Source organism: Gossypium hirsutum, chromosome A04 (genome assembly GCF_007990345.1).
Source record: "Gossypium hirsutum isolate 1008001.06 chromosome A04, Gossypium_hirsutum_v2.1, whole genome shotgun sequence".
In the NCBI taxonomy this organism is placed as follows: domain Eukaryota; kingdom Viridiplantae; phylum Streptophyta; class Magnoliopsida; order Malvales; family Malvaceae; genus Gossypium; species Gossypium hirsutum.
Genome location: NC_053427.1, coordinates 81,851,655 through 81,870,456, shown reverse-complemented (window position 1 = coordinate 81,870,456; position 18,802 = coordinate 81,851,655). Strand labels below are relative to the sequence as shown.

The 18,802-nt window shown below is 30.6% G+C and overlaps 1 protein-coding gene, 1 long non-coding RNA gene and 1 pseudogene across 2 annotated transcripts; 1 reads left to right on the top strand and 2 right to left on the bottom strand.

The window, feature by feature from the left end:
• Window positions 1-452: 452 nt before the first annotated feature.
• On the top strand, window positions 453-1,711 carry LOC121228211 (major strawberry allergen Fra a 1-E). Its single transcript, XM_041111513.1, has 2 exons — window positions 453-695; window positions 1,285-1,711. The coding sequence occupies exons 1-2, from the start codon at window positions 524-526 to the stop codon at window positions 1,569-1,571; spliced, it is 459 nt and encodes a 152-aa protein (XP_040967447.1). The 5' UTR covers window positions 453-523; the 3' UTR covers window positions 1,572-1,711.
• A 1,563-nt stretch (window positions 1,712-3,274) lies between these two features.
• LOC107948068 (SAL1 phosphatase-like) lies at window positions 3,275-8,937 on the bottom strand (annotated as a pseudogene).
• Window positions 8,938-12,005: 3,068 nt separating this feature from the next.
• On the bottom strand, window positions 12,006-15,791 carry LOC107948979 (uncharacterized). The gene is made up of 3 exons (XR_005925770.1): window positions 15,628-15,791; window positions 15,460-15,530; window positions 12,006-15,312 (listed from the first exon to the last, which is right to left on the bottom strand). It is a non-coding gene; the product is annotated as an uncharacterized lncRNA (long non-coding RNA).
• Window positions 15,792-18,802: the final 3,011 nt, after the last annotated feature.

The following is an 18,802-nucleotide window of genomic DNA, read 5'->3' as shown; positions in this document are numbered from 1 at the left end:
AGATCAGCATAATTGCATGAAATAATACTTCCATAAGAGTTTTGGTTTAATCCAATGTCTTCAAATATAAAAAGTTTTTACTTGTTCCGCAATAGTAACCGCTATTAATTCGCAAGAAGTCAATCTTTAAGTCTTCAATTTCAACTTAATTTGTCTTTATATTTTGAGCTTTGCTCGTCCGATTATCTTTAAGATAAATAGCACAAACTCTAAAATAGACAAGTAGAGCAATGTAATAATGTTTGAAATAATGTTTGAAATTATGGTCAGTATGTCAATCATAGAAACAAGTTTACCTCACAATGTGGCAACAATATTGACTGGGATTAAATTTAAAAAAATAGGGGATGTGTGTGCAATAATTGGATGTAAGAAATAGAAACGTGAAAACATAAAAAAGGATAATAATAATAATAAAGCACCTTACGTGGGCTTTATTGCAGTGTCTTATTATAAAAACCGACTCCACCTGTATACAATATGTTTGTACTCACACAAACACAGAAAGAGAGAGAAGAAGAAGATGGAGACGATGAAAGGGGAAGTGGTACTGAACATCCCGTCGGAGAAAGCTTGGGAAATGTACAGAAACAATGAAATCCTTAGCAAAATCAACCCTGATTTGCTTTCTGCCGCTGAATACATTCAAGGTGATGGTGCCCCTGGCAGCTTGAGGCTTTTCAAGCTTGGTCCTGGTTCGTAGCCCTCCTTTTACTTACTTACACACGTCTCTCTTACCTTTTAATTTACTTGAATTTATCGAGCAAAAGGGATTTAAATAGTGGTCCTGACATGATTTATCATCATATATATTACTTTTTTCATTTTTTTTTATCATACTATTTACCTCAATTGATTGCGATGTTGATGGTGGTTTTTTTAGATTAATTTTGGGATGATTGTTTAGTTTTGATTAAGACTCCATCTGATTAATTATTTAGTACCACTAGTTTTAGCATTTTCTATGATCCGAACCCAAATAAAAGGGTCGGGTCGTATAATTGACTGTGAGGCCTATATTATAATATTGTTGTAGATTAATATGGAGATGTGGACTATAATGTTTCTATCATAAAAGCTTTAGATGCTAGATCATTTTTAAATTATGGGATTGGTCTTAAAAGTTTGTGAGTGAATTCATGTTCCAAAATCTTTAAGATCATCATCCTACACGACGCGATCATAGTAAACGATTGAAAACAGTTACAAGAAAAAAAAGTGAGTCAAAAGTCTTTGTAAAATACATGTTTTTTGCATTACAAGTCAAGTCATAATTACATGCAGCTATAAGGAATTATGTGAACGAATCCGTGGAGAAGATAGAAAAGGTGGAAACGGGAAGGTCGGTGACATATGAAGTGATAGGAGGGGATTTGAAGGAGATGTATGATCCTTACAGAGTCACTTTCTCATTCATTCCTATTGAAGGAGATAACAACGTTAACAAATGCATTGCTGAATGGAAGGCTGAGTTCAAGGTGTCCGCACCGGCCACTCCGCCACCTGAAAAGGCTAAGGATGCTGCTCTCCGGTTCCTCAAGTCCTTTGATAACTTTCAGCAAAGCTACTAGCAGATCATACATGCACGTCATATCATTGTCTATATATTGTGTTCACTATAAATATTATGACTCTTTTGGAATGAAATTAGACGTGAAACTGTATTCCATATTAAATAAATTGAAAACAAAAACGTGTGGTTTGTTTGTAATCTCAAATCATATATGTTTTTTTTACACAATATTTAGAATTATCTATAGCCCCTCTTCAACCTATAAATAGGAAGATAATGCGTTTTATCGCAGTCGATTCCTTGTCCTCCTGCATTGACAATAATATCTATATCAATCAAGCTTAAAACTCAACTGACTGTAATGAAATTTTAATCGGTTTAGAATAATAATATATTAAATCAAATAAAAAGAATTAATTAATCAAATTTAATATAAAGGGTGATGGGTAGATCGCACATATAGACTTCACCCTCACAATCTCGTCATGCAGTAACAACAAACACCAAGATCTAGTCAATGCCAATACTTGTCAGGCTCCATGAACATATGTATAATTAGCACGTAGTGCTCTTTTAGTTTACCACGTCAAGAACAGGCGTTGGGGGGAGGGGTTTACAAAAATAAGATAAAAAATAAAATAATACTTAAATAATACAATCAAAAAAGTATGTACCAAAATGGTACATCCCAGGGTGGTGCCGCCTATGGCAGTGGCATGACCACCCTGGGTCTGACATTTTTTGACTTTTTCTATTAAAAAAAGTAAGAAACAAAAAAAAACAAAAATCTAGAAAAAAAAAAAAGGTGGAGGATGTGCCAGAGGCAGCACCGGTCACGCCTTCCCCATAGGCGGCACTAGTGCTGCTGCCATGGAAGAAGAAGAATAAGAAGAGAAAAAGAAGAGGGCGACGAGAAAGGAAAGAAAGAAAGAAAAAAAGAAAGAAGAGAGAGGGAAAAAAAGAGAAAAATAAGAAAAAATAAATAAATAGAAAGGAAAGTTTAGGATTTCGGGAAAAATAATTAAACCCTCATTTTAATTGCTGTAATTATTATTTCTTTTCCTTTTTTGGGTTTTTAAAAGAATAATTAAAGTGTTAAAAATGTAAATTTTTTATTATAAAATTTAATTTATTATTATTTTTGATTTAATTGGAATTTTAAGTTTTAATTTTTAATTTTATTTTTATAAGGTATTATTTGGTTAAAAAGAATTATTAAGGTATGCTTGTATTTATTTTACATTTTTATTGATTTATAATTTATAGATTGATTTATAATTTATTTGCCAGTAAAATGTTTTCCGGAAAATGATTTCTGAAAAATGATTTACTTTTCTGGAAATGATTTACTTTTCTGGTGTTTGGATGAATTTGTGTAAAATATTTTCTATTGTTTGGCAGTTTTCTTGAAAATGTTTTCCAGAAAAGTTGTTTTTACATATATTAATAAATTTATATTTTAAATTGTTTTTAATAAATTTATACTTTAAATTGTTTTTACATATATTGCAATGATTTATTTATAAATAAATAAATCAAATTAAATATATAATAATACTCAATTATTAAGCTAGAATATTAACCGTCATAAATTGAAAACAACCAAAGTCAAATAAATTATTTGTAATTGTGTTATAAAAAAATAAAAACAAGGATTGAATAATTATAAATTAGCTTCCAAACCACATTTAATACTATAAATTAATAACATTATCCAAATACATAATTAGTAGCACACTACATAATAACAACAATATTGTCCAAGTGTATAATTAAGAGGAAAGGATGAAGCCTGCCTCTAAAACAGATCATGAGGATGGAGCTTTCTCTTTCAGGGATTCTTTAACTGCATTCAACAGTAATGGCATTAACTTCTGGTTAGAGACAATGATGCCTGTGTCCACATCAAGATGCTTTCCCTTAGAAAAATCCAAGGGCTGCCCTGCAGCATCTGTGACCACACCCCCAGCTTCTGCAAATCATGAGTTGCAAACAAGTGAAAGGGTAGAAAAATAAACCAATGTCAGCCAACTAATCCTTAGCACTTTGAAAGAAAGCCAATGATGGAGTGAAATTGGTCCATACCAGTTACAACAATACACCCAGCAGCATGATCCCATATTTTCTCTCGATACCCTTTGTGAGGAAAACGCAGATATATGGCTCCATCTCCTCTGGACAAGGCACCATATTTTGCCTGACTGTCAATTCTAACCGGCAGTGCTTTAGCACCAAGTTTCTGTTAACATCTCAACATTTTCAGTGCATTATTCATGTGCTGGTCTATATGTGTCTGTGTGTGTAGAGAAAGAGAGGGGGGAGTATGTAACAGCCTAATTTTCAGTGGTGTCGGAACAGTGATTCGAAATCACTAAATCCGACAAATGAGTAGGAAATATTATTAATTTAGTGAGTATAAGTTAAATGTGAAGTTAGGAAAAATTTAGAAATAGTGAAATGTACTAAAATATATATATATATTAAAATAATTAAAATTGAAAACGAGGTATCGAGACCTCGGGAATTTTAAATCGAGCCATAAATATTTTTATAAATATTTATGGAGTGTTAATAAGTTAGTATTAAAGTTTCGTCAAGAAATTTTAAAGTACTGATAGCTAATTGAACAAAAAGGACTAAATTGTATCAAATGCAAAATTGTGGGAAATGATTAAATAGCTTAAATGATAAAAGAAAGAGGGTTTAAAAGGAAAATAGACCCAAGGTCTATTTGGGCTGGATGGCAAGAGCATGAAATCACCAAGAAAATAAGGGGAATAAAGGGCAAAATTGGAAAATTGCAAAATTTACTTAATAAAGCTAGGACTAAAGTAGAATTATCTAGATTTCTCTTTATTTTTCTGCATTCTCATCAGCAAAAACACCATGGAAGAGTTACCTTAAGCTGGTTTTTCATATTTTTACTACAAGTAAGTTCAATTCTTGATTATTTCTTGAAATTTTTGTGTTTTTGTGACTTTTACAACTAGGTCCATTTGTTGAATTCATTAGTTCTTGATTCTATGAAAGAAATTGAAAGTTTCTATGAATATGTGCTGGAAGTATATGATGATTTGACATAGAATTAGAGCTTTAAATTGTTTATATGCTGATTTTATTGAAAGAATTGAATAGAAAGTGAATGTTTGGGACCTAAATTGTAAAAGAGTTTGAAGTTAGAGTTTTATGTGGAAATTCTGAATTTCAATAGTTATGAAATAACTTATAATGTCTAGGAAAAGTATTAATTGAGAAAATTAGTTTAATTGAGGGGTTGATTAAGTAAGGACTAAATTGTATGAACTGTGAAATTTGGGGCAAAATGAAAATCAACATTTTGCACTAAAACAGTTTTGGACAGCAGCAATAGTCTAACTTTGAAAAATCTCCAAAAACTGTATAAATCTAATTAGAGGATGAATAAAATATGAAATTAAAGCTTATTGAGTCTAGTTTCTTATAGAAGAAACGGTGTAAGCAATGGAATTGTAAATCATGAGATATAATAAGTTTTGTGAGACAATATCAGAATGATTTCGGGTTCTCCTGTTCTGACTTTGGAAAATCATCAAAAATTGGATAAAAATAATTAAGGGATTAAATTTATATGTTTAAAATCCTTAAAGAGTCTATTTTCAATAGAAATAAGCGGGAACATCATCCGAATCTTGTACGTTGAGATAATTAATTCTTAGTGAAGAATGGTCGGAACTGTCAGACAGCAGAACAGGGGCAACTTTAAAGAATAAACTGTACTTATTGGCTAAACCAAAAATTCTGAAAATTTTATGGTAATAAGATAAGTAAGTCTAATTTTAGGGAAAATTATCGGATCTTAATTTTTAGTTCTTTAGCTTAAGATATAAATAATTTAGTGACTATGACGCAAATAGACAGTTTTGAATATACATAAGTAAATAGTGAAATTATTGATAATGTTACTTGTTGCATGTTATATAAATTAAGGATGTGGAATGGAGAGGAGGAGGAGGAAAATATGTATGAATATTTAGCTAGCATGGCTAATTTGTATGTTTTAAGCTCATGGACTAAATTGAATAAAAGTAAAATTTTATGGGCAATTTTGTAAAAAAAATGTTAGAAATGACCAATTTGCATGAAATGGATTATTTTATTATTTAAATCACAAAATTGAATGAAATTATTAATTTAGCTCAAGATCAGGGAAAAACATGTTTTAAGGATTAAATTGAAAAGTGTTGAAATTATAGAAAATTCTGACATTTTATAGAATTCATAGGTTGTTATCAATTTGTGTGAGAATAACGACTGGAAATAAGGATTAAATTGCAATAATTTTATTTTATTTTAATCTAAGGATGAAATCGTCATTAATTAAAAGTTTAGGGGTAAAATGATAATTTTGTTTAGAGCATTAGTTGAATGTATTATAACATGAAATAAATGAAAACGACGATCAAATTTCTTTATAAAGATCCGAATGACTTGAATACGAGACTTGAACGTGGAAAAGAAAAGATATCGGATTAATGAAATATCTGATAAATGAATCGGTAACTCCGGTAATGCTCCGTAACTTTATTCCGGTGACGGATTCGGGTTAGGGGCGTTACAGAGTACTTAGGCAATCAAACTAGATAAATCATGCATGGAGTGTGCTGCTTCATATGACTCAAAGAATGATGCTTCTTCAGGATTTTCAACAGCACTTACTTGCACCTGGAACCCATAAAATTGTACAAGTTGCAAATACCTACTCAGATTAATAGTAATAAATTATAATAAATTATAAAATCATTATAACCTTCACTGCTGAAGAACCATCAAGTGGCTGCATATAAGTTCCACCACCAACTTCAGCAAAGAAAAGGCAGCCAACTTCTTTTACACCAAATTGTAAAGAAATCCATTCATAACATATATCAAAACCAAGACAGACTTGTGGTTTATCTTGCATGAAGTACTATTTAGGTCGCCCCTTTTTCTTGCTCTCCAATCAATCCTTCTATACTAAATAACAGAAGATTGGAAGCAAATCTAAACATCTCCCTGCAGCAGTCATGGCTGAGTTAAAGACCGAAAATAAAAGTTACTACCTCATGTTGGATAAGGCATATCGTAAACAACAAGCACTCAGCGAACATGAATCATTATTATAGCAGACACCAACTTATTTATGACTAAAATAAAATCGCTTGTGTTAAATATAAAGTTTCTGAGCTCACCCTTTAGTACCATCTATAGGATCTAAAACCCAATGTCAACCTTGGCAACCACCTTCAGATATGCCACTGTCAATGGCCCTGAGAACGTCTTCTGTGGATAAAGTAACATTGTATGATCCATCACTAGTTAAAGAATCGTTCACAAGTTTTGTAATGCGCTCTACTATTTCCTGGGCACCATCTTTGCAAAGATCTTTAGAATCCTAAAGAGAAACCAAACATTATTTAGAAGGAAATAAGGATTCTATGATGTTAAAAAGAAAGATGGCTGATGGATGCTGCTGAAACTATTATTCACAAGTATAGAGATTCACCTCCTCGGCAACTAATAAGAATTCAGCATGAAGTTCTGCTGCAGCACAAAACTAACCACTGCCTGTGAGCCTGATGAAAATTTTAAAATATAAAAATGTCAAGGCAACATGTTAGTAATCAGTTTAGGACTCTTTTCTACCACCCTTTAGTTGAAAGATGACGAGACCAAGAACAACATATATTATTTAAACCAGAAACTTTTAGGGATAAACAATGTAAAAGTAAAAGACAAAAGAGCATTGCATCCAATAGAAACTTTTGCTCAATGCAGGAAGGAAAACATCATTCAACTTTGTAAATTCCCTAGTATAACAAATTGTGAAAAGAAGGAAAAACTAAATTCCTAATAACATGCTAGCAATAAGGAAGAAGCAAGTAAATCATCAGGGTAAAAAAAATGGGAACCCATTTCAAATCCAAGATGCATATTTCTTAAAGGGGATTAAAAGACTGGTAATGTTGGGTGAAAGAACCAAAAAGGAAGCAGCAGTTTAGAAACAAACCATAATCAGCTACTGTTACAAGAGTTTTATCAGTTTTGGATTGAACATCTGATTGCAGCAAAGCCTTCTGTACATTCTGCAGATTAAAACAAACGCCCAAAACCCAAATTCAGCTTCTATATATATACACAGCTTGACACAATGAAATATATCACAGACCAAACCAATGATAAAATCATCTGTATATTTTCCTTTTGAAATTACAGAACAATAATGCCTTCATTAATCTAAATTGCAACATTGATGCATATGACATGCCAAACCGAATAAATTGACTAAATAACAGATTTTCCAGTTGCGTGATATTAGTGTCAATAAATCATGGGATGGTTTTCACAATGTAACATTCTTACATCCATTCATTCAATAAAACATGATAGAACATAAGTAAATTTGTTTGCTCCTGACACAATCTCAATAGAAAACAAAATGAAGCCAACATTGGTCCCTTAAAAAGATCCACAATCTTCAAATACAACATGGACAAAATCATGAGATAAACAAATGATAAAATGCTCAGTACAAAAACATGCAACTTGTTTAATTTTTCTAATGCGAACAGTGCAGATAAGCTACCACTTTATTAGCTTACAATTATCCAGCATATAATTGATGGTAATTTATATCCATTAAAAGAGAACCTAATAACGAAATGAGCAATGAAACTAACCAAATCCCTAAAAGGAAAATCCCCAAAAAATTGATAACATTATTAACACTGTTCAAATTAGATTAAAAAGGGCATTAAGCTGATAATCATAATTGAAACAAAAAATTATCTTATAATGCAACATTAAAAGGAAAAGTTGAAACTAGAAAAAGAGAAATAGATCAAGAAAAGGGGAAAAAAACACAATGATGACCTGATAAAAGACTTGCCATTGAGATGATTTTCCTCAGGAGAAGGCTTTTTGTCAGGATCAACGTGAAGCTTTGAAGCATAAAGGCCTTCGTTTCCACCATGGAAGAAGAAAGAACTAGAACGGCGAAAAAAGCTTTGGTTTTGATATTCATGGATAGAAGCACCCACTTGGTTTATGGCAAAGCAGCTGGAATATATTAATACTACAAATGTGAGTTTTTGAAAATACCCATTTCCAATCAGATCATAAGATAAACAAATGAATTCTCTATTGTTGCTCATCAAAAACCATCGTTAATGAAGTATGGTAATTGTCAACGAAAACCTAATAGAAGAAGTAGGAGGAAAGTACCTGGATGGAGAAAAAGGAAGATGAAGAACTGCGCAAGGGGGAAAGACTAGTGAGAGTTGGAAAATGTCTTACGGAAAAAAAAAATGTAAGACATTTTCCCTAAAAGCATAGGCATTTTACCCGTGATTTTGAAAACATTTTCCCCATGTAAAATGTTTTCAGTCAAACAAATACCAGAAAATCAGGAAAACATTTTCTGAAAAATGTTTTCCTGGCAAACAAATACACCCTTAGGCTCCGTTTGTTTGCAGGTAAAATGTTTTCTGGAAAATAATTTCTAAAAAATAATTTTTTGAAAAATGATTTCTGGAAAATGATTTACTTTTCTGGTGTTTGGATGAATCTGTGTAAAATATTTTCTATTGTTTGGCAGATTTCCTAAAAATATTTTCCTGAAAAGCTGTTTTAATAAAAATTTATATATTTAAGAATTTATTATCTTTTCCTTGTTTGATTGAGTTTACTTTATATATATATATATATTAATAAATTTATATTTTAAATTGTTTTTACATGTATTGCAATGATTTATTTATAAATAAATAAATCATTTTAAATATATAATAATACTCAATTATTAAATTAGAATATTAACCGTCATAAATTGAAAACAACCAAAGTCAAATAAATTATTTGTAATTGTGTTATAAAAAAATAAAAAATAAGGATTAAATAATTATAAATTAGCTTCCAAATACATAATTAGTATTACACCACATGATAACAACAACATTATCCAAGTGCATAACTAATATTACACCATATGATAACTAATATTACACCACATGATAACAACAATATTGTCCAAGTGCATAACTAATATTACACCACATTAAAAGTATCAATATCTTCAACCTTGAGAAAATTTTTGAAGCCAAATTTTTCTATGCTTCTTACTTTTAACTAAAAAAGCTTTTGCCTCAGATTCATGACTCACTAAATAATCAAACACAGAACAAAGGAAGTCATCATCAAATCCTTCTACCTCCATTGACATCACTTCTTCGTAAAGATGTGGTGTCTTATCCGCAGTAAATTGTTCCAAAGCATTAGCAATTTTGCCAAGTTGTTCACCCACAAATTTAATTTGTTCATCATTGACACTTTCTTGAGCCTTTTTTCTTTTACGTTTGGATGTGCCAGATGAAGATACATTTGTTCTTACCTCTTCAGTCGCTTCATTCTCGCAGTCTATAGGCACTGAATCTATGTTATCATCATCCAAATCTATGTCAGCAAATGTTCTGGCAAAACTCCCTGTTGCCATATCTTTGCCAACAACCAAAGCCATTTCATCATAATGATCAATGCTTTTATTCAAAAATGGCTCATACTTCTTGTGCGCCTGTTGGATATTATACAAAATTAGAATAACAAGTAAAAATAATTGAAATATACTTACCATATATATACATATATTACCATTACTGCTGCATCATATGTCGCTCTATCACATGTGATCATTTTCATGTTATCATCCCATCCAAAACCACTTTCACCCCGAATTGTGCATATAATCTGCCACTATTTTTTTACAGTCCTCAAATGATTTTCCACATGTTTTGCATCGCATTGGACTTGAAATTTTTCAGAAATAGCTTCGACAACTCGATTAATAGAAACTGCTTTGAAAGTATTAGAAGGCTTATTTCCTTTCTGGGCCTCATCTGCTAAAATTTCAAGAAAAAGATGTTCCATCGGTTTTGTCCACCTGAATTGCTTGGAGGTCCCTTTTTTGTTGCCCTTACCCATTCTACATTAATAATTGTCATTGTCAATCATTTCAATATCCAACAAGCTTAAAACATAATAAACTCAATATCTAACAAGCTTGAAACATAATCAATATCTAACAAAATCAAAACATAATAATTTCAGAATCCAACAAATATAATAAACTAAAATTTTAGAATCCAACATTAACAAAAAAAAACAATTTTAATACTAAAACATACATAACATAGAAACAACAACCCTAAGCCCTAAACCTACCTAATATTTCTAGCCATATAATCAGTCCACATAGTTTGTGCAATTTCATCTCTCTTAGCAGACCATTCTCTTGCTTCTTCTCTTTCTTCTCGCTCCGTAAGAGTTGATAATATCAAATCAGACTTAGGCTCCTCGTATAATCCTTGATTAAGTAAATCACTAGGATCAACTCCCATGATATGATTATGAATGATGCAACAAGCCAAAACTATATCTACTTGAGTTTGAAAATTCCAAAATGGTTCAGCATCTAATACACGAAACTGTTTCTTCAAAATCCCGAAAACACGTTCAATAGTGATTCGTAATGATGAATGACGAAGATTAAAGAGTTCCTTTGCATTTTCAGGCCCTTGAGCACTAAACTCTTTTAAGTGATATCGAACACCACGATATGGGGTAATAAATCCATTACGGATGCCATATCCAGCATCAGCAAGATAATATTTACCTACAATTTGACAAAACATAATTATTACTAATAAATTATGAGCTTACTAGAACTATTTGGTATTTAATGTTGTATAATTCTTACCTTCCGGAATTCTTAATCCTCTTGGGCGTGAAAGTGCATCACTTAAAATACGAGAATCATGTGCACTACCTTCCCAACCAGCTAGAACATAGGAAAATTTCAAATCAAATGTAATGGCAGCCAATACATTTTGTGTCGTCCCCCCTTTACGGCTACGAAATCTTCCTTGAATGTTAAGTGGAACGGATGCACGAACATGAGTTCCATCTAATGCTCCAATACAATCTTTAAAATAAGGATAAAACCTTGGATTGTTTCTAATTTCACTAGGAATTGACTCATCAGGTAATCTAATAACTAGCTTATACAATTTCAAAATCGCTTTCAATACAACCCTAAAATAACGGTGAATTGTCTCAGTTGATCTATAATATCTAGATCCTATCACTCGAAACCTTACATTATGACCAATTATATGTAAAAATATAACCACTTGTTCCCTAATATTCACCGATTTAGTTGATTGTAACAAATTATTTCTACTAAGAATATCACACAAATTAAAAATACAATCGGTCTCATCCTTATCACATCAATACAATGCTGGTCACCATTATATAAAATACTATTAATATAATTTTCTCTTTCATAATCTCTATTCACATGAGGGTGAGAAGTAATTTCCTTCCTAGTTTTTAATTTTTTAATCCAGAGAGCCCCAAAAGCTAAAACTGAAGCCACGACTCCGACAATTGCATGATGTTGATTACGATCCATCTACACAATACCACATAAATATTTGATCACTACAAAAAATACGTTAACTTTCATAAGATCACATATATCACTAAAATTACCATGACTAAAATGCATACATATATATATAAAGCTTCTCAAGTAATGACTAAAGTTACCATGACTAAAGTTACACTTATACATTTCTTTTAAGGTTGAGTCTTCTTCTTCTTCTTTTTTTTATAATCAAAATTTGCGGCGCTTATCAGGTAGTCGCGCTGCTCCAGCGGATAAATCTTTTGCTGGAGCAAAAAACTACTTTCCTTGCACAAACCAAACTAACATTTCTTTATACTTTATCCAATCTAAAATCTAAAAATATATAATAAACTTAAAAGTCCTAAAATATACTAAAAACTAATTTATAAAATAAAGTGAAATTCTAAAATCCTACTAAAATAAAAAACAAATAACTTTGATATGAATGCTCCTCCAAAAGAAGCTCTTCCCACTTCGCAAGGCATCATTTTTGCTTAATTAATTTTTTTAGGATTTGACCTTTGGCTATTGTCTTCTTTTGTTGCAGTGTATTATCTCAACTTCTCATTTCATATAACGTGTTTCTCAATTTCATTTTCATTTTTATCCATTTCTCTTCGAGCTTTCATCTTTTCTTGCTTTTGAAAATAAATCTTTTTTATCAAGACTTCAACTTTTATTAACTTTTGAGTTTTCACAAGTCGTTTCTTTTTTCCTTCACCAAGAACAAAATGATAAAAGTTCATGAGATTAATTAATTTTTGTAGTCACTAAAGAGTAAAAGTAAACCCAACTTTGAGTAAGGTCAAAGAAATCATTCAGCAACAAAACTCCAATTTTGAAGTAGATACATAGTCAAAATCAAGAAAACAAAGTAAGCTATTATTTTTAAGAATAGAATGTTTTAAATGATAACTAAGATAAGACGCATAAAATTGAAGAAAATTTATTGGATTTAACCCAAAGAAAACAAAAGCAGAGTAATAGTAGTTTTCAACATAAAGACAATGAGAGAAGACCAAGAAACAGTGCAGAAGAAAGAATTAAGCACGTTATTGGATGATTCTATCATATTTGGCATCTTTATTAATGAGTCAAGCAAGAACACTTAGCATTACAACTCTCTTCTAATTTCGAATCATGATATTTGCACATCAGATTTTCAAATCTGTTTTATAAGAAGAATTCAAATTTGCTTTTAATATTTCCAGTTGGTGGCAAACAAACGGAGCCAAAATAATGCCACACAAATATTTGATCACTACAAAAAATATACAAATTGAAAACGTGCAATGCCTCTCCAATCATTCAATTCGCACAAATAATTGTGCAAAGTAAATAAGAATCAAAGTGCAAACATACAATTAATCATATAGTGATAAGATTAAGATAAGAGAATAGAATAAAGATTTTGTTGATAGGCAAGATCTAGCTTTTGTGGAGTATGACCAAAGACATGAAAGACACAGGAATCAGCAAAAGACAATATGTTAATCAAAGGCAGCCAAATGAATACTTTGGTCACATGTTTATGCTGGATGTTAAGAAGGAAATGGGCAACCAAACTGACCAGATTAAGCTACAAACGCATTGACCCATAAGTTTTTTATCGTTCAACCAATACTTTGGTGCTCATGTTGCCACCAAACACAAAAATGAATATCTATTTTGGGTCTTAAGCAGAAGATTTTATTGACGAGTGTAAGACATTTTACATTGTTGGACAAGAACCTATCAATTCCTTACTTTCATGGACCGTCTTGTTGTTAGCAATCCACACAGATTGGCAAGAAAAAGCAAGAGAAGAAGTGATTGAATTGTTCGATCACCAAAATCCGCATCCAATGATAATTTAATTTTTATATTTATTCTAAAATAAAATAAACATTAGTTCTAAAATTATAAAGCCAAACAGAAACAACAAAGCGAGAAACTGAGACTCATATTATATGAATGAAGGAATGCTTGAAACAGAACATGCAATACAAATAGATATACATATTATACTTGTTATGGAAAGGTTTCAATTTTATTTATTAATTCTACCTTCTCAATAGCAATGGTCTAAACAATTCATCCTTGTGATTTCATGTACATTAAAAGATGACACAATACAAATAAATATACATATTATATGAATAAATGCTGAGCTTCAGGTTCTGTCTTCTTTTCTTGATGTCCTAGTTATCATTGATAATGTTAAACTACAGATTTTATACCATTGTTCATGTAGGATTAAAAGAGAAGTTTAAAGATACTTGAGTGTATACATCAAGAAAGAATCTACTCATTCTGTTTTTTAGTCATGCTAAATATATACACATATATATATTCTTGTGATGTGACTCCTATTGAAAAATTTAAGTTACTGTTAGGCAATTTAAGTTACTTGGTATGCTGTGTTTCTCTTAACTTCTTTAAGTCTTTCACCATAAGAATTAAGGTTTGTTTTATTCTTATGATTCATCTACCATACAGTTCATTTTAAGGTGCCTACTCTGATTAAATTCAAGATCCTATGAGCAGAGTTGTTTCCTCTTCTTTTGTGACTATATTAAAATTCTCAAAAAAAAGATTTATTTGCAGGAAAAGTACGAGAAGGCTTTGGCTTCTAATGCTGAAATGCAGAAGAGGGTGGTTATGGGGAATCAATTTTGCAGGCAACCTTGCAATATGAATCTGGCCAAGCTAAACCACAAACTTCACAGTGAGAAATATTTTAAGCAGCTTTCTTTTCTAACATTCACTGGTTTACATAAGAAAAAGACAATTCTAAATATCCCAACTCATATCTCCATTTTTATAGTTTCCTTGTATTCAAAATATTTTATGAATTTTTCAATTAGCTTGATGTTGATGAAGAAAACCATGAAGCAACGTAAAATGCAAAGATCATATTTACTTTGATCCAGCTATTTAAAAAAACTTGAATTTAGTCTACATAACAATGGTGTTAGAATTGTTCTTCCATTATACATTAGTTTAGTCAACTTGAATTTGATATGGCAGGGAATACATAATGTTGAGAAGCCTACAGATGGTAAATCCAACCAAAGTGCAACGGAGGAAAAAACTAACACCGAAGACAGAGAGAAGAGCTCTAGTTAGGAATAGTCCTAGTGCCATTGTTATCCTTTAATTTTGTATTGGTCTTCCATTTTTCCTTGAAAAAAATGATCTAAAAATGACTGAAAAAAAACCTTTCTCTACTGCTTGCAGAGACTTGTTAAGGTTTGGGCATACATTTCCAAAAACAACAAGCACAAGAATCAAGCACATTTGCAAACAAAACGTGGCACCAGATTACATTTTCATTGCCCTGAATCGATAGAATTTCCCAAACTCAAAAAAATAAAAAATAAAGAAACAAAGAAAGGCATAAAATTTCAGGCATGAAATCAGTTAAAATTTGGAGAAGTAAAGAACAAGAAGAAAAAAAATAGTTTTTTAAAAGAAGATGCCATACCTTGCGAAGAGGAATGAGATCCTGAGACAGAGAGAAAGATAGGAAAAGAAACAGCAACGTGTAAAATTTGCCTGAGAAGAGAAGATATGTGACGGAAATTGGGAAGAGGAAGTTGAAAAAATATTATAAGAAGTTGAAGAATGGAAGAAGAAGAAGAAGAAGACTTACTTGGATGAAGAACGAGAGATGGAAAATGTCTTACAGAAATGAAATCGGTAAGACATTTTCCCCAAATTGAAGGTTATTTTACCCGTGTTTGTAAAACATTTTACAAATGTAAAATGTTTTCATGCTTCCAAACACCGTAAAAGCAGGAAAACAATTTACGGAAGACATTTTCCTTGCTTCCAAACGGACCCTTAATGTTTATTGAAGTAAAAAAACATATTTATGTTATGTATAAAGAATGTTTTATTTTTATGTAATTTATTTGCTATGTGTGTTTAGGTTGATTAGATATATTTTTTATGTAATTTAAATTATTTGGCATGTTATAATTATTTGTTGTAATTAATCATTACAAATTGGTTACTTATCTTGTACAATTAACCTGCAAAATATTACACTATACTAAATTATGAGTTAAAAAATTATATCAACTTTTAAAATAACATAAAAAAATTATACCGACTTTTAAAATAACAATACACACAATTATACATATAATATTTCTATTGAATAAACTAAGAGAAAAATAAAAATAAATATTACAAATTTATAAACTTAAATATTTATATATACAAATAATATAGAAATATAAAAAAAGAGAGAGGGAAGGAAAGAGAAAAATAAACTTAAATATTACAAAATAAGGAAAAATAAGGAAAATAAATAAATAGAAAGGAAAGTTGAGGTTTAATATTACAAGTTTATAAACTTAAATATTTACAGAGAATAATATTTCTATATTATTTGTAAATTTGTAATATTTCTATAATAATATTTCTTTATTATTTGTATATACAAATTAAATTTATAACAAAAAAGTTACCTTTTAAAAACTTTAATTATTCTTCCCTAAATCCTAAACTTTCCTTTCCATTTATTTTTTTCCTTATTTTTCTCTTTTCTTCTCTCTCTTCTTTCTTTCTTTCTTTCCTTTCCTGCCGCCCTCTTCTTCTTCTCTTGTTCTTCTTCTTCTTCCATGGCAGCAGCACCGGTGCCGCCTATAGGGAGGCGTGACCGATGCCGCCTATAGGGAAGGCGTGACCGGTGCCGCCTCTGGAACGCCCTCCACCCTTTTTTTTCAAATTTTTGTTTTTTTTTCGTTTTTACTTTTTTTAACAGAAAATGTCAGACCCAGAGTGGTCACGCCATTGCCATAGGCAGCACCATCCTAGGATGTACCATTTTGATACATACTTTTTTTGTTGTATTATTTAAGTATTATTTTATTTTTTTATCTTATTTTTGTAAAAAAACTCGGCGTTGGGCCATGTCTTGCATGTTTCACACATCCCTATCCCATTATTGCCTGCCTAGAAATTATTGTCTTCCAAATGATCGATCGTGATAAGATTTGCGCCATACATGTATCAAAGCCTCAAGTTTGAGAGAGGGTCGCCTTCACCTATCCCTCTGCAAACCTACTTCAATCAAATGCATCCCAACCTCTCATGACTCCCTGCACATCATTATGTGAACTGTCACTTACCTGCAAGCTACTTTTGTTGAAATTTGGACAAAATCGCACAATTGATAGAGAAAATCAGAATTCAAATTTTATATTAGTTATGATTCAACTGTTGAAGAGAGACTAAAATCAACTATTAGCTAAACACCATCGATAAGATAAAATGATATTTGTGGATATAATTTGAAGAATAAGGATAAAGTTAATTCGATATGAATCCATCCCAAACAAAAGTTAACTGCGCCTCCATTCTTTGCTTCAAATCACAAAGATTGGTTGTCTTACAATTGTAGTGATTACATAGTAACCTAATCTAATCTCAGTGTTTCTCTTTATTCCATTTGACTGACTTTATCTTTTTAGAGGTGAGTGGGTAGAATAAAGGTCTCACTTGAGGGGTAATTATTATTAATAATAAATTTCCTTTCTCATCACGTTTTCATTTTATATAAAATATTACTAATAACTGATAAGAGGAAGTGGGTATCTTTCATTACCATTCATTGTGCCTTCATTGCTACTTCTTCTTTATTAAACAAAGAGGGAATGGTATAAAAAGCTTCTTCCATTTTGTAAAGTAAACCAATCGTGGAATGGGGTATAAATTAATTAATGAAAGAAAACCAGAAAGGTGTTGTGTTTGTTGTTAACATCAACAATCTAAAATCAAAGTCAAATTGGAATTTATTTATGAAAAGACCGCAGGAATTTAACTCTTAATGCGAAACCACATAAAGCACTTCATAAACATGTATTTCTTTATTCATCCAACTTAGGGATGAAGTTTAGAATTTGGTGTTGGAGTACAAATAAATTTTAGTTTTTTAAGCTAAAAGATTTTGTATTAAATTAAATCAATAATTTTTTGGAAGGGTTAAAAAAATTAAATTTATCTGTTTATAATTAAAAGGGATTAGAAGTGAAATTATTAAAGTATATATATATATTTTTTCTTTTGGTAGCAATAATTTAACAAGTGTTTGAATATAATGATAATATACATTACATTCTTAAGGGAAGAATGTAAGTATAAATTTTGGAGATGATGTTGTCGAGAGAGACAGCTACAATCCTAGAACATAAACAGTGAAACAGACATGTAAACAAACATGTAAAAAATCAAAACGGAACAGTTATAATAATTGTTTGATTAGTTTATTGTATAAAATTACTATTTTTACCCTCATATATAATTATTAAAAAAAGTTGAAAATATGTTATAAGAAAAACTCAGTTTTACCTATTATCCCTTAATTGTATTTTGTAAACCTAAAGTTGAGATTGAAAATATTAAAAATAATTTTTAGATAATTATTTTTATTTTTAAAAAAATAAAAAAAATAAGTAAAACACCAAATTGAGCGGAATGAGATGTACATAAAAAATGGAATAAAGTGACTGCATATAGGAGTGTTCAATCGGTTAACCGACCCAAAATAACATTAATCGAATTAACCGACCCTTCAAAATTTTTAATCGTTAACCGAACCAAAATTTAATTCAAAAAAATTAACCGAACCGAAATTTTTTCGGTTAATTCGGTCGGTTAACCGAATTAACCGAAATTATATGTTTTTTAATTTTTTGTTAAAATAAGTATAAAATTAACCGAATTAACCAAATTACTCGAATTATCCGAATTAACCGAATTATTTGTATAAAATTATATGTTTTTTTTTATTTTTATTTTTAGTTTTAAATTTTTATTTT